The sequence below is a fragment of the Pollicipes pollicipes genome, unplaced genomic scaffold (genome assembly GCF_011947565.3).
Source record: "Pollicipes pollicipes isolate AB1234 unplaced genomic scaffold, Ppol_2.1 Scaffold_2543;HRSCAF=2982_pilon_pilon_pilon, whole genome shotgun sequence".
Lineage (NCBI taxonomy): Eukaryota > Metazoa > Arthropoda > Thecostraca > Pollicipedomorpha > Pollicipedidae > Pollicipes > Pollicipes pollicipes.
In genome coordinates, this window is record NW_023596133.1 from 226526 (window position 1) to 238092 (window position 11567).

The 11567-nt window shown below is 56.2% G+C and overlaps 1 protein-coding gene across 1 annotated transcript; it reads right to left on the reverse strand.

Annotated features, from left to right (window-relative positions):
• Positions 1-1487: 1487 nt before the first annotated feature.
• LOC119097783 (facilitated trehalose transporter Tret1) lies at positions 1488-11123 on the reverse strand. The gene is made up of 5 exons (XM_037220757.1): positions 10967-11123; positions 4488-4596; positions 3695-3910; positions 3246-3374; positions 1488-3203 (listed from the first exon to the last, which is right to left on the reverse strand). The coding sequence occupies exons 2-5, from the start codon at positions 4545-4547 to the stop codon at positions 2553-2555; spliced, it is 1056 nt and encodes a 351-aa protein (XP_037076652.1). The 5' UTR covers positions 4548-4596; positions 10967-11123; the 3' UTR covers positions 1488-2552.
• Between the last annotated feature and the right edge of the window lie 444 nt (positions 11124-11567).

Below are 11567 nucleotides of genomic sequence, written 5' to 3' on the forward strand. Positions count from 1 at the left end.
CCACGACAAAATACGTCAACGACTTGACGAAGATTAGCATCTTCCCCTGTAGCTTGGCCAGATGACCGCTCGCTTGCTGTTTGGATCCATCGCATTATCCCCTTGAAACACTTTTGGACAGGTTACGTGGTTAAGGACTGCCTCATTACCGCTTACTCCGTCGTTAAACATAAGTGGCTCAATGAAATGGCGACATGTGACGCATGACAAACCGATCGAATGTAGCTCGCAGAAATGTTTCCGGACAAGCTATTCATTTGTGAAACACTGCAAAAATGAAGACCCGTGAAGATTTCATGATGTGATGCAACTTTTGGGTTAATACAAATCGAGTTATCCCGGAGCCGCGTTGCCGGACGCGACTGCACAACACACACACACATTTTCTACAATATACTTACACTTAGACGCGTGAAAATGCCTTAGGTCGCTGCGTTAACATGCAGCCGTCGAATTTTGTGGATCCCTTACCGAGTGCTCGCGCTCGCGCGGTCCTGACCACCCGCCATAAGCTGTCCGCCGTCACATCGACGTTGTCCCCGGTGCGGCGTCCTGAGTTCCTCGCCCCGCTATCAGCCCCAAGTACACACTGGCCTCCGAGGCCCGCACCGGCGCTGAATCATATCACTGGAAGCTGTTCCCTTTGAATGTGCCGCATCCAGCCAGCGGGCAGTCTCCGCAGATAGCTGGTGTTTGAAATACCTCAGAGGCGTTTCTGAGCGGCCGCAGTCTGCTCAGCGTTTTGGCTGCGACGACAGGCCCCAGGGGACCCGGATGACACCGCCTTTCGTGGTTGACAGGCGGACAAAAACAGCTCGCCGGCCGTGCCGGCAGAAGAAAGGACCCGGCCCTAACCAGAGGGAGGAAGTTTGCTGAGTAAATGGAGGAAGAAAACACGGGCTCGGAATGGTGTTCTTCTGCTGACGGTGCCGAGGAGAGGCGGTGAGCAAAAATGGAACAACACAAAGCCTCGGAAAGGAGAGGAAAAATGGGAAAACGGAAGCGCCGGAGTGAATAAACGACTATTTTTCAGTCACGGTCGACGAATAATAGCAGTTATGAGCGGAGTCCAGCGCTTTTAGCAGTATTTTAAAAGAGAAATGAAACCCATATTTATAAATACAGGCTTACACCAGATGATTTAATTACGCTCTGCTTGAGAATGCGGTGCAGGTAAAACTGACAAATCTCATCGACAAGACCAGCTAGTTAAGTCTATAACAAGGCTCACTACGTTACACTGAGAGCGGTTTTCTTTCGGGAGTGCTGTCGGTGTAGTGTTCGTGGTCGCACGTGCCGAAATGTTACTAACTTCTTTTGATGGCGGATCCAAGGTCAGGGCATTTGCTCAGAAAACAATGGCTGCCTGGCCTTGGCCACACCCACACGCTGATATGCTCGTGAGACATAACGCTAACGTCATCGTCACGCTAGCGCATCCGCTTTTGTTGAAACATTGCACCGTCACGCTCCAAACTTCTGCGATGTGCGCGTAGAGCTGTTCTATTGTAAATTACGACGCGTTGGTTAAAGCCTCACTGCTGGCGAAGTTGTACTACAAGACACTTTGAAGGGTGCACAGAGCAGCTGGTTGAGATCGGCTGGTAACAATACAATAGTACGTGAGGAGCGCCTATGCTGCTGAATGATACATAACAAACATACAACTCCGATTAGTAACAACAAACGTGGCGGATGGACGCCCGGCGCTCGACGTAGAAAAACAAGCGTGTCTTAACTCGGGCCACCGCTTGGCCCAGGGATGTGGATTGTACTGGCATGCGGCGCTACAAACAATACGGAGGTAGATGGTAGGGCGTGGAAGACTGAAAAGCTCCATCAGCATTCACATTCAACATATATGCGACGTGCCTCTCTGCTTTCATCGCCTCTGGGTACCTTCAGCCACTTTCATCTTCGCGCGCTAACCCACTCCATTTTATCTGTCACAACAGCGCTCGTCTCCGCTGGTCCGTTAGTCTGCTCAACGACCGAGCTGTCGCTCAGGCAGCGTGTTCTCCGACACTGTAGCCAGCCTACTGACCGATCCGTCTCCTCATTCCTGCCCCTCGAGCAGCTCTTCTCGTCTGACCTCCCTGACAGGAGCTGGAGTGATACAGCGCTGCCCTTTCTCCGTTGATCCCTTCAGAAGCGTGCCGGATTTTGATAACTCAGCCGACAGGCCTCTCCTGGCTGACCAGTTCCAGCGGCAGCTTGACTGATTCTGGGGCTTCGAACGTTACCACCTCAGTGAGTCGACCGTCTTCTGGAACCGCTCGCCACGTTCTCCAGTCCGCCAATTCTCTCAGTATTTGCATGCCTATGCTTCCACTATCCAGACGAGGCCTCCACCGGTTGCAGCCCGGGGTCATTCCTCTCAGCCCTCCTGCAGCGCTTGGGATATTGACCACCTTGCCCACCTAACTTCTCAGCGTTTTGGCAGGTAACGCTCTCTCTCTCCTTCTTCCTCCATCGGCAATCCTCCATACCATCGACTGCCGCGCCCGGCAGTTCAGCTGATATGTAACCGCGGCTGTCTGGGCCTATTCTCTTCAGCAGCCGGTCCTCTCCATCTCCGGGAGCTCCTTGCCGCGTGTCTCCGGCACCCACGCCAGCACGAAGACGAGGCAGAGCGCCGAGACGGCCGCGTACAGCCAGAACACGCCGTGCAGACCCAGCGCTCGCTCCAGGTCCACGAACGTCTTGACGCTGACGAACGCGCAGCCGTAGCTGACCGAGGTGGCGAACGCGCCGAGGCCGCGGTGCCTCAGCGGGAAGAGCTCGCCAATCAGCAGCCACGAGATGGGCCCGACGCCCAGCGAGAAGGCCACCTGAAATACGAGCACGCACGACATGGGGATCCAGTCGAGCGGCGCCTGCTGGCCGTCCGTCAGCAGTTGGCTCGCATCCACCACGTACACGAACGTGCCGAAGCCGGCCAGCGCTAGCGACATGAGCGCGCTGCTGACGGCCAGCAGCGGCAGCCGGCCGACCGTGTCGATCAGGACGCCCGAGGTGAGACCGGCCAGGATCTGGAGCAGGCACACCACCACCGCCGCGCCGTGCGCGCTCGTGCGCGCGAACGTCTTGGACAGGATCGGCACCGCGTAGAAGCTGAAGGCGTTGACGCCGGAGAACTTCTGTAGCAGCATGAGGCCGCACGTGACGAGGAGGGGCCGCAGCAGCGCACGCGGCCGCCCGGGCACGCCGCCGACGCCGCTTGCACCGCCGCCGCCGCTGCCGGCGCGGATCTGGAGGATGTTGGCGCGAAGCACGGCGTGCTCTGCGGCGACGTCGGCGCGCGCGCCGCGCAGCCACTGCAGTGCCACCTGGGCCTCGCGCTCGCGGCCTCGGAACAGCAGGAAGCTGGGCGTCTCGGGCACGGCACAGCAGGCCAGCACCCAGCAGCAGCGGTCCGGCCGAGGCGACCAGCGCCAGTTGCCGCCAGTCGAGGAAGCCACCGAGGCTGAAGCTCAGCAGCATGCCCGCGTTGGAGGCCACCTTGGTAACGGCGCAGAGGCCGCCGCGCACACGCGGCCTGCGCGATCTCGCTGACGTAGACGGGCGTGACGAGCGCGACCACGGCCGAGCACAGGCCGCTGACGAAGGCGGCCGCGTACAGCGCGCGCACCGAGCCGGCGCCGGCGGCCAGCCACCAGGCGCCGGCGAACGGCAGCGCGACGGCGGCCAGCACGCGCCGCCGGCCCAGCCGCAGCGCCAGCCCCGCCGGAAGGCCGCCCACCAGCGCGCCCAGCAGCGACAGGCTGGCCACCCAGGAGCCCTCCTCCGGCGAGATGGCCAGGCCGCCCAGCGACGCCGGCCCGGCCAGCGAGGCCAGCGCCGGCGAGCTGTAGCCCTTGCCCAACCCGACCGCCAGCGGGCCCATCGAGACGGCCAGCGTGGCCAGAACCTGCCACACAAGGAGACAGGTGTCAGGATCATACAGCGGGGGCCGTCGAGCTGGTCAGTGTGGCCAGAACCTGCCACACAAGGAGACAGGTGTCAGGATCATACAGCGGGGCCGTCGAGCTGGTCAGTGTGGCCAGAACCTGACACACAAGGAGACAGGTGTCAGGGCCATACAACGGGGCCGTCGAGCTGGCCAGTGTGGCCAGAACCTGCCACACGAGACAGGTGTCAGGGCCATACAACGGGGCCGTCGAGCTGGCCAGTGTGGCCAGAACCTGCCACACGAGACAGGTGTCAGGACCATACAACGGGGCCGTCGAGCTGGCCAGGCCAGAACAAAATGCACGGGAAGGATCATCGCAAATGTGTGTTGGGTGCGTAGGAAATATTGTGCGTGCTAGCAGAGAATGTAGCGAAAATCAGAGGACGATACAAATAAGGTACAGTGTGCAACTGACGTCACGGTGTAGGCGGACGACATCGGGAGTGAGCCTAGGATCGGTTATGAACGTAAGATGGTAAGAGAATGTAATCACGTCGAGGGCAGTGGTCGTGCTAAAGAAGTGTCTGACCGTTACCTGAGTGATGTAGCTGGAAGACTTCGGGCTGTAGATGAGCTCCAGGGTGGAGCTGGTCATCCTTTTCGCTACAACCGTGGTCTCATCTGGACATCCTCATGGAAATGTCCTGTAAAATGAGAGCGCTTTATTGCACCTGGCAAACCCTGGGCGATCAAGCATGATGCTTAAGATGGTTTCTTGCTTCCAGGGTCATTCATTGGGGAGTGATGATGGATTGTCAGGTCTATGCTGTGGTCTGAACTGGGAAGAAAAGGTCATAGGGAAGACCCTGTATACCAAGGTCATAGGTCTTGACGAGACAACGAATGGTCAAGCACCTTACTCACAAAAATTGCATCTGCTCTGAGAAGGATGGTTTTCCTTGGAATAGTTCGTATTTATTTAAGGTTGATAGTTGGTATTTATGATGTCTTTTCGTAGACATTTGATAATCAAACCGAAGTGTCATCCCTTACAACGGTATCAGTTGAGCGCATTTGAAGCTGCAGATCTTTGAGTCGTCACCAAAAACAGAGCCATTGGATGGGCACATCATAAAGAAAAGTCCACTGATGGGCGAAATGCACCTCATCGCAAACCTTGTCGCGACTCCAACAACAGCCGTCAACCGCCGGTTGCGCGCTGTTACGCCGGTTACGTCCGTTAACACCGCTCAGGTGCGCGTCAAATTGACCTCCCCTGAAGGTTTTTCCACAATGTTTTCCGAACGTCGCGGCGTAGCCGCGCTAAATTTTGCAGAGCTGTAGACATTTGAATAGCGGACCGTCTGGGGTTACAAATTTAGATGTACCTTGTAAGGTCGCTGACCTATGGCAGGTCAAGTCAGAATAGGCTTTTAGCGAAGGTAGTTTCTAGGGAATTGTTCAAACTGATCTAACAACGGGGGTGGTAGACGAAGGCATACATCTCTGAGATACTTTCTTAGGTAACAGAACAATTAAATGAACAAATTTCATTGACCAAATGTCAGGTATAAGGTCCTATCAAGGTTAAAACCAACCTGTTGTATTGCTTTAGCGCTCGCTGCATGGGTAAGTTCCTGGCGCTCATTTCGAATTTAATGATAACAGAAACCGCATTATGCATCTTCCATAGGCTTCTTCAATGTCAGAAAAGGTCACTGACCCAGAATGACCCAGGTCAATATCTTGCTTTTAGGAACATACCGCCTAGCGTAATGTTTGTCGCTTATCCAAAGGCAAAACTTTAAATGGTCTTGTATGATTTTAGTCACCATGACCTTCAAGAAATCAAAAAAGGCCACCGGACCTTAGATGAGTATGTGGCTTTTTGCTGAGAGCAGTTATCTAGGTTCTAGGTCCCTTTGGAGATCAACCTGGAATTTTACCTTGTTTGACCTTACTTGACTCGAAGGTCATGACCTGGGAACCTGAAAGTTTTCCTTAGCGAGTCCACATGCAGGTCAATACAGCCTGTGAATTTTGTGTCCCTAGCTCCCTCAGTTCCTGAGATTTCAGGAGGTCAAATAACCCCCCCCCCCCCTACACCTGAGCGAAGGGTATCCAACCGGCCACCCGGGCGCGTGTTAAATGGAGTGTTCCACATTTACATGGGGTTTTGAAGTCAAACAGCCATCTTGAAGACCTTTCAATGCTGTTCACATCCCTGCTCTTCTTAAGACCTAAACACCCCAAGCTTCTGAGCTACACGCCCGCGAAAATGGGGGGAGTATTTGGGAAGAGCAATTCAAAGTCAGTTGGCATTAATGACTTCATAATAACGTCACGCAATTCTGCCATTCCACAAAAGATGGCGCAATATAGGCCAAGAAAAAATAATTGTGAAGGCGGTCACATCTGGCGCATGTGAGCACGATTTCCAGATGCAACGGCTGTCCATTGGTTCCCAATCATTGTTGTGCAAGGTGCGATGATGTAATTAAACCATGACACACCGAGGAGCGTATTTACCTAACAGACAATTGTGCTGTCTAGAACAGTCTGTCTCACTTAAAAACTATAGCAATAGGTATAAGCGAGCTTATTTCGTTATATCTGATGCCTGCTCCCATATCTTCAAATGTGAAACATTCTCTTTCAGTTGATACGGCACCAGTACAACAGCAGCGTCACTGAGATCCCTCGCCCACGCAACCCAGTCCCAGGCCATCGACAGACGGCCGTCACATCCTCCAAGGACAGCTGTCTGTCATAGGAGAGAGCCATCGCTGTCAGCGGCCCCCATGACAGCTGTCACAGATAGGCACCCGTGGGCCCGGCCGCACGATCGATCTCCCCAGGGGCGCTGCAAGAGCTCCCCGTCTCTCCGCCGGTCCTGGGACCGATTGAGGGAGGGGCCAGGCGGCATGCGGAGTGAGGTCGCATCCAGCGAGCAGACGTGCGCGGGTCATCTATCCTGGAGACGTCGGCGACGCCAGAAACGAGCAATCTCTCAATCGTGACCGAGCAAAACGTTTGGTTAAAGCGGCGCCGCCGCAATGCTCCATCATCATGAGAACATCAGGGTCATCGCTCGATGACGCGCACCGTCGCCGCTTGAAGGGCAATCACTCTCCTATTCAGCGGGACGCGTGCGGACATCGGCGTGACCGGAGGCGGCGCTTCGCAAGCCGCGGATTGCGTGCTTCGTCCATTTGCGCCGTTTGCGCGGGGACGTGTTCCAAAGCGGGACAGCGGTCGCGGCGTTCATGAATGGATGCGATGGTGCGCGATAGCGCAGCATATAAATGTGGTGCTGTGATACATGTATCGCAGATAGGGGATGCTCGTAGTGTAAAGAGAAGTGACAGGAACAGCCTCTGCTAAGCTTGAAGCGTCAGCGTCGTGACCCGCCAGCATGTGGCGTTAATGGTGTGCGGGTGCTAACACTACGTCTGGCTTGTGTCGGTAATATTTTGTGAAGAGTGCTACCGCCTCGCTCCAGCGGCCGCGTGGCGCGTGCAGAGCTGGTGAAGGGTGACCCCTCTCCAGAAGCGGACTGCGCGAATTACCGGACTATTAGAACAGCGAAGACGGCGCGTTGTGCCATTCGCATCTGTCCAAATCACTTTGTTCCACGCATACCCAGCTGGCACTCATTTCAGTGCGCCTGCAAACGTTTCATAACATCAATTTTACAGTGATTGTTCTAACTAATGGCGTCGTTAGAGCGGAGGGACATTGGGGTCATCCCCCCCCCCCCCCTGGAGGTGACGGGGTCACCCCCGTGGTCAAAGCCCCTAATCCTTTTTAGCAATTTAAAACCTCGAAGGGGCTTCCAAGACATCAAAATCAGACACTCGAAGCATCAAAATGGGATCCAGAGCCAAATGGGGTTCCCGAATCCAAAACTAGGCCATGCTAGCCCTAAAGTGGGGCCCACGTGGCTTGAAATGGTCCACTTTGTCCGATTTGACTCCGTCGCGATCGAAATCCTGGCTATTGCACAGGGTCTAATGGTTTAAAATCACGCTGAATTGGGGCTGGATTTCTTCCGTTTATTTCTCAGTGACAGCAAAGCTCCATCCCTTGCACAGTGCTGACCTCATGCCCTGCTAGCTGGCGCGCCGTGGCAAAACGATTCGTATAATCACCCACGACATGACATTGACTTAGTGCATGGCAACAACAATGGCTGAAAACCAACGCGTGCTGTGATTTAACGGCGCCTTGACCTTTGGCGTTGCGCGCATCATACTGTGCACAATGCTCTGCTCGAGTAGGATCATTGTCAAAGAGCTGCAGGACCTTTTAAGGGACAATGAGGGGCGGTCATCCGACCTCGGCATCTCACGACTTCCCTAGGTCACAGAGCCCGCTCGCGGCGCCCAGTAGACGACCATACGACCTCGGCGTCTCACGACTTCCCTAGGTCACAGAGCCCACTCGCGGCGCCCCAGTAGACGACCATACGACCTCGGCGTCTCACGACTTCCCTAGGTCACAGAGCCCGGCCGCGGCGCCCCGGTAGACGGCCATACGACCTCGGCGTCCAAGCGGTCCGTCCGGGTCTCAGAGCCGGAGCTCCTGAAGCTGGAGCTCCGGAACTCCTGAGCTCCCGGCCGGAGCTGCAGCCGAGGCACGGAGGGGACTTCGCGGCCCGCGGCCCGCAGCCCGACCATGGCAACAGACACGCGCCGCTTTGAAATGGCCGGCAGAAGGCACGTGTTGATGCTGGCTTTCAGGTGGAATTTTCGCCCTCTGCTTGGTCGGCGGACCGCTAATGGGGGCACGTGACCCGGACAGAAGCACGCGCTGTTCCGGGTCGCCCGAGGGGACGGACAGACACCAGCGCGCCTGTTTATTTCGGGCTAATCTGGGAAGTCGGTTTGTGCTTACACGTAGTCGTTTCGCACAACCTCAACAAACCGAAGTCGCCTCCAGCAGTCGCAGACTCGGCGCAGTGCTGCTTCATCGTGAATGACCACGGCAATGATACGGAGCCGTGTTCGCCAGTCGCGAGCACCCCATGCCCGGTACACAGTGACGTGTGCTGATAAGGCATCATGACTCATGCTGTATGTGGATACATAATGAAAGATAACGGAGCTGGGCGAATGAAGGCTGTCACAGACTTCCGAGGGACTTATCGCGTCACATTTGGGCCTGTTATCTAAGACTAGGATCTAAGACAGTGGTATATCTATGTGTATATCACCGTGTGCACTCCCTAGCACGGTGAACTTACCCCAGATTCTTGCGCCTAAACCGCATGCAAGAAGTCCTTTACCAAACCTCAGCCAAAGAGGCAGTTCGTCAAACCGCACTCTGCCATTCTGGCTTACCTTCAATTCCCGCACGAATGCATAACTATCTGGTCGTCCGGCGTTTCCGTGCCGTCAGTCGCAGGCGAATTCGGCGCGTCATGAATGCCTCGGTGGGAATTGAGCCACGCAGCGGGGTCGGCGGAGCGACACTAATTGGACGGCTGCGTGCGCCGGCCACGGCGGGGAGCGCGGCCCCGTGACACCGCGAGTGACCGCAGAAAGGGGCCGGGCGCGCCGGCGGCCCCGGCCATTGTCCGTGACCTCGAGGTCGTCTTCTTGTCCGATGCTGATGTAGTGAGGCGTGTCAGTGGGGTGTGCTAGAGGGGTACGTGAGTCGGGTGCGTGAGTGAGGTGCATGAGTGGAAAAAAGTGAGTGGGGTGCATGAATGAGACGCGTGAGTGGGGTGTATGAGTTGGGTGCATGAGTGGGACGCGTGAGTGCGGCGTGTGAGTGAGGCGTGTGAGTGGGGTGCGTGAGTGGGGTGCATGAATGAGACGCGTGAGTGGGGTGTATGAGTGGGGTGCGTGAGTGGGGTGCATGAGTGCGGCGTGTGAGTGAGGCGCGTGAGTGGGGTGTATGAGTGGGGTGCGTGAGTGGATGCGTGAGTGAGGCGCGTGAGTGGGGTGCGTGAGTGGGGCGCGTGAGTGGGGTGTATGAGTGGGGTGCATGAGTGGGACGCGTGAGTGCGGCGTGTGAGTGAGGCGTGTGAGTGGGGCGCGTGAGTGGGGGCGCATGAATGAGGCGCGTGAGTGGGGTGTATGAGTTGAGTGCATGAGTGCGACGCGTGAGTGGGGGCGCGTGAGTGGGGTACGTGAGTGGGGCGCGCAGAGGACGGCATGGTGCTCTGGGGTGTACTCGAACGCTACGGTGCATTTGGAAAGTTGAAACGCACGTGCAGTGGATACCGGGACTTACATGTAAGCAGAAGAAGTGTGCATTAAGAAATCGACTACGCTATGCTATTATGATAGATCACACAGCAGTAATATCACCCTGTCGAAAGGACGCATACAAAATGTATGAAAAAGCTGCGATCCTGTGCCCTGCATGTTTTCGCGTTTGGGAACATAACCCCTTGGCTGATAGCCACTTTAAACAGGTAATCGTATGCTTCCGGATTTCACATACTTTATATCCCACAGAGCATGTGCAAATGCACGTACGCATGCATACAAAAGATAACCACCTTTGCTGTGTGTGAACTGAACATAAGAGTTTTCATATCAAATAGCAGTCAATTAATTGGAATCATAACAAACCGTGAGACCACCAGTGACTGACCGCCATACATGGGCATGTCCTTGCACTACGCGGCAGATGCGCATTGGCAGGCGGGTACATTCCGGAAAACGTGAAACTCAAGTATTGAAGTTATCGCCCGTAATGGTTAGCCGACGCTACCAATCATGCGGGCTCAGATGGCACCTCGTAGACATGAGGTAAGAAAGACCCCTCACATGGCGGGGGTTCACAGCCATTTGTGGTGAAAAATGCCGATGGCATCCATCCACATCATCTCCAGATAACGTCGCGCGAACATTTGGTGGGGAAGGGACGAGCTGCCTCCCGTATATCAAGTTTTTTACAGAGGAAGTTTTATTCATTGTGTGTGGGCATAGCCGCCTCTGGCTATTATGTCATCCGAGAGCCCTGCCGATGTCTCGCTTGCGATGTCATCCACTGCGTGGAAGTCCGCTTCTCAAACATCGTGAACCCACTACTAATTAAGCACATTTCTTCAGTCCTTACCTTGTGCTACGCAGGGCGACTCAGTCCAGCGGCGCCACATTCAGCTCAGACGCAGCTCCCGGCCTCTCGCTGTGAGCCGGGCTGCTCCGGGGTGGCCAGCGTCTCACGTGAGATCGGATCGGATCGGATCGGATCGGATCGGATCGGTGAGAGCAGTCAGTGCGCGTGATCAGGCAGCTTGGGGACCCTCCGCAACCGGCGTCACGCACGGACTGACCCGGCCGCCGACGGGGGCGCGGCGCGGCCGCCACCGGCGCCACCTGCGGGCAAGGGGCGGGACCGTACTCCCGCTGTGGAGGAGGGGGACGGGACTGCGCTCCGCCCCTGGAGGGGAGAGGCGGAGTTGTTGCCCCGGTCCTGAAGGGGGAGAGGGGACCGTGCAAAGAGGAGGGAGGGGGTCGTGGAAAGGGGGAGAGGGGGATCGTGCAAGGGGGGAGAGAGGGGCCGTGCTCCGGTCCTGAAGGGGAGAAAGAAGGACCGTGCAAAGAGGAGAGAAGGGTCGTGGAAAGGGTAAGAGAGGGGACCGTGCAAGGGGGAGAGAGAGGGGAGACGGAGCTGCATCTCGGTAGATAGGGGATGAGCGGGGCTATGCTCCGACCCG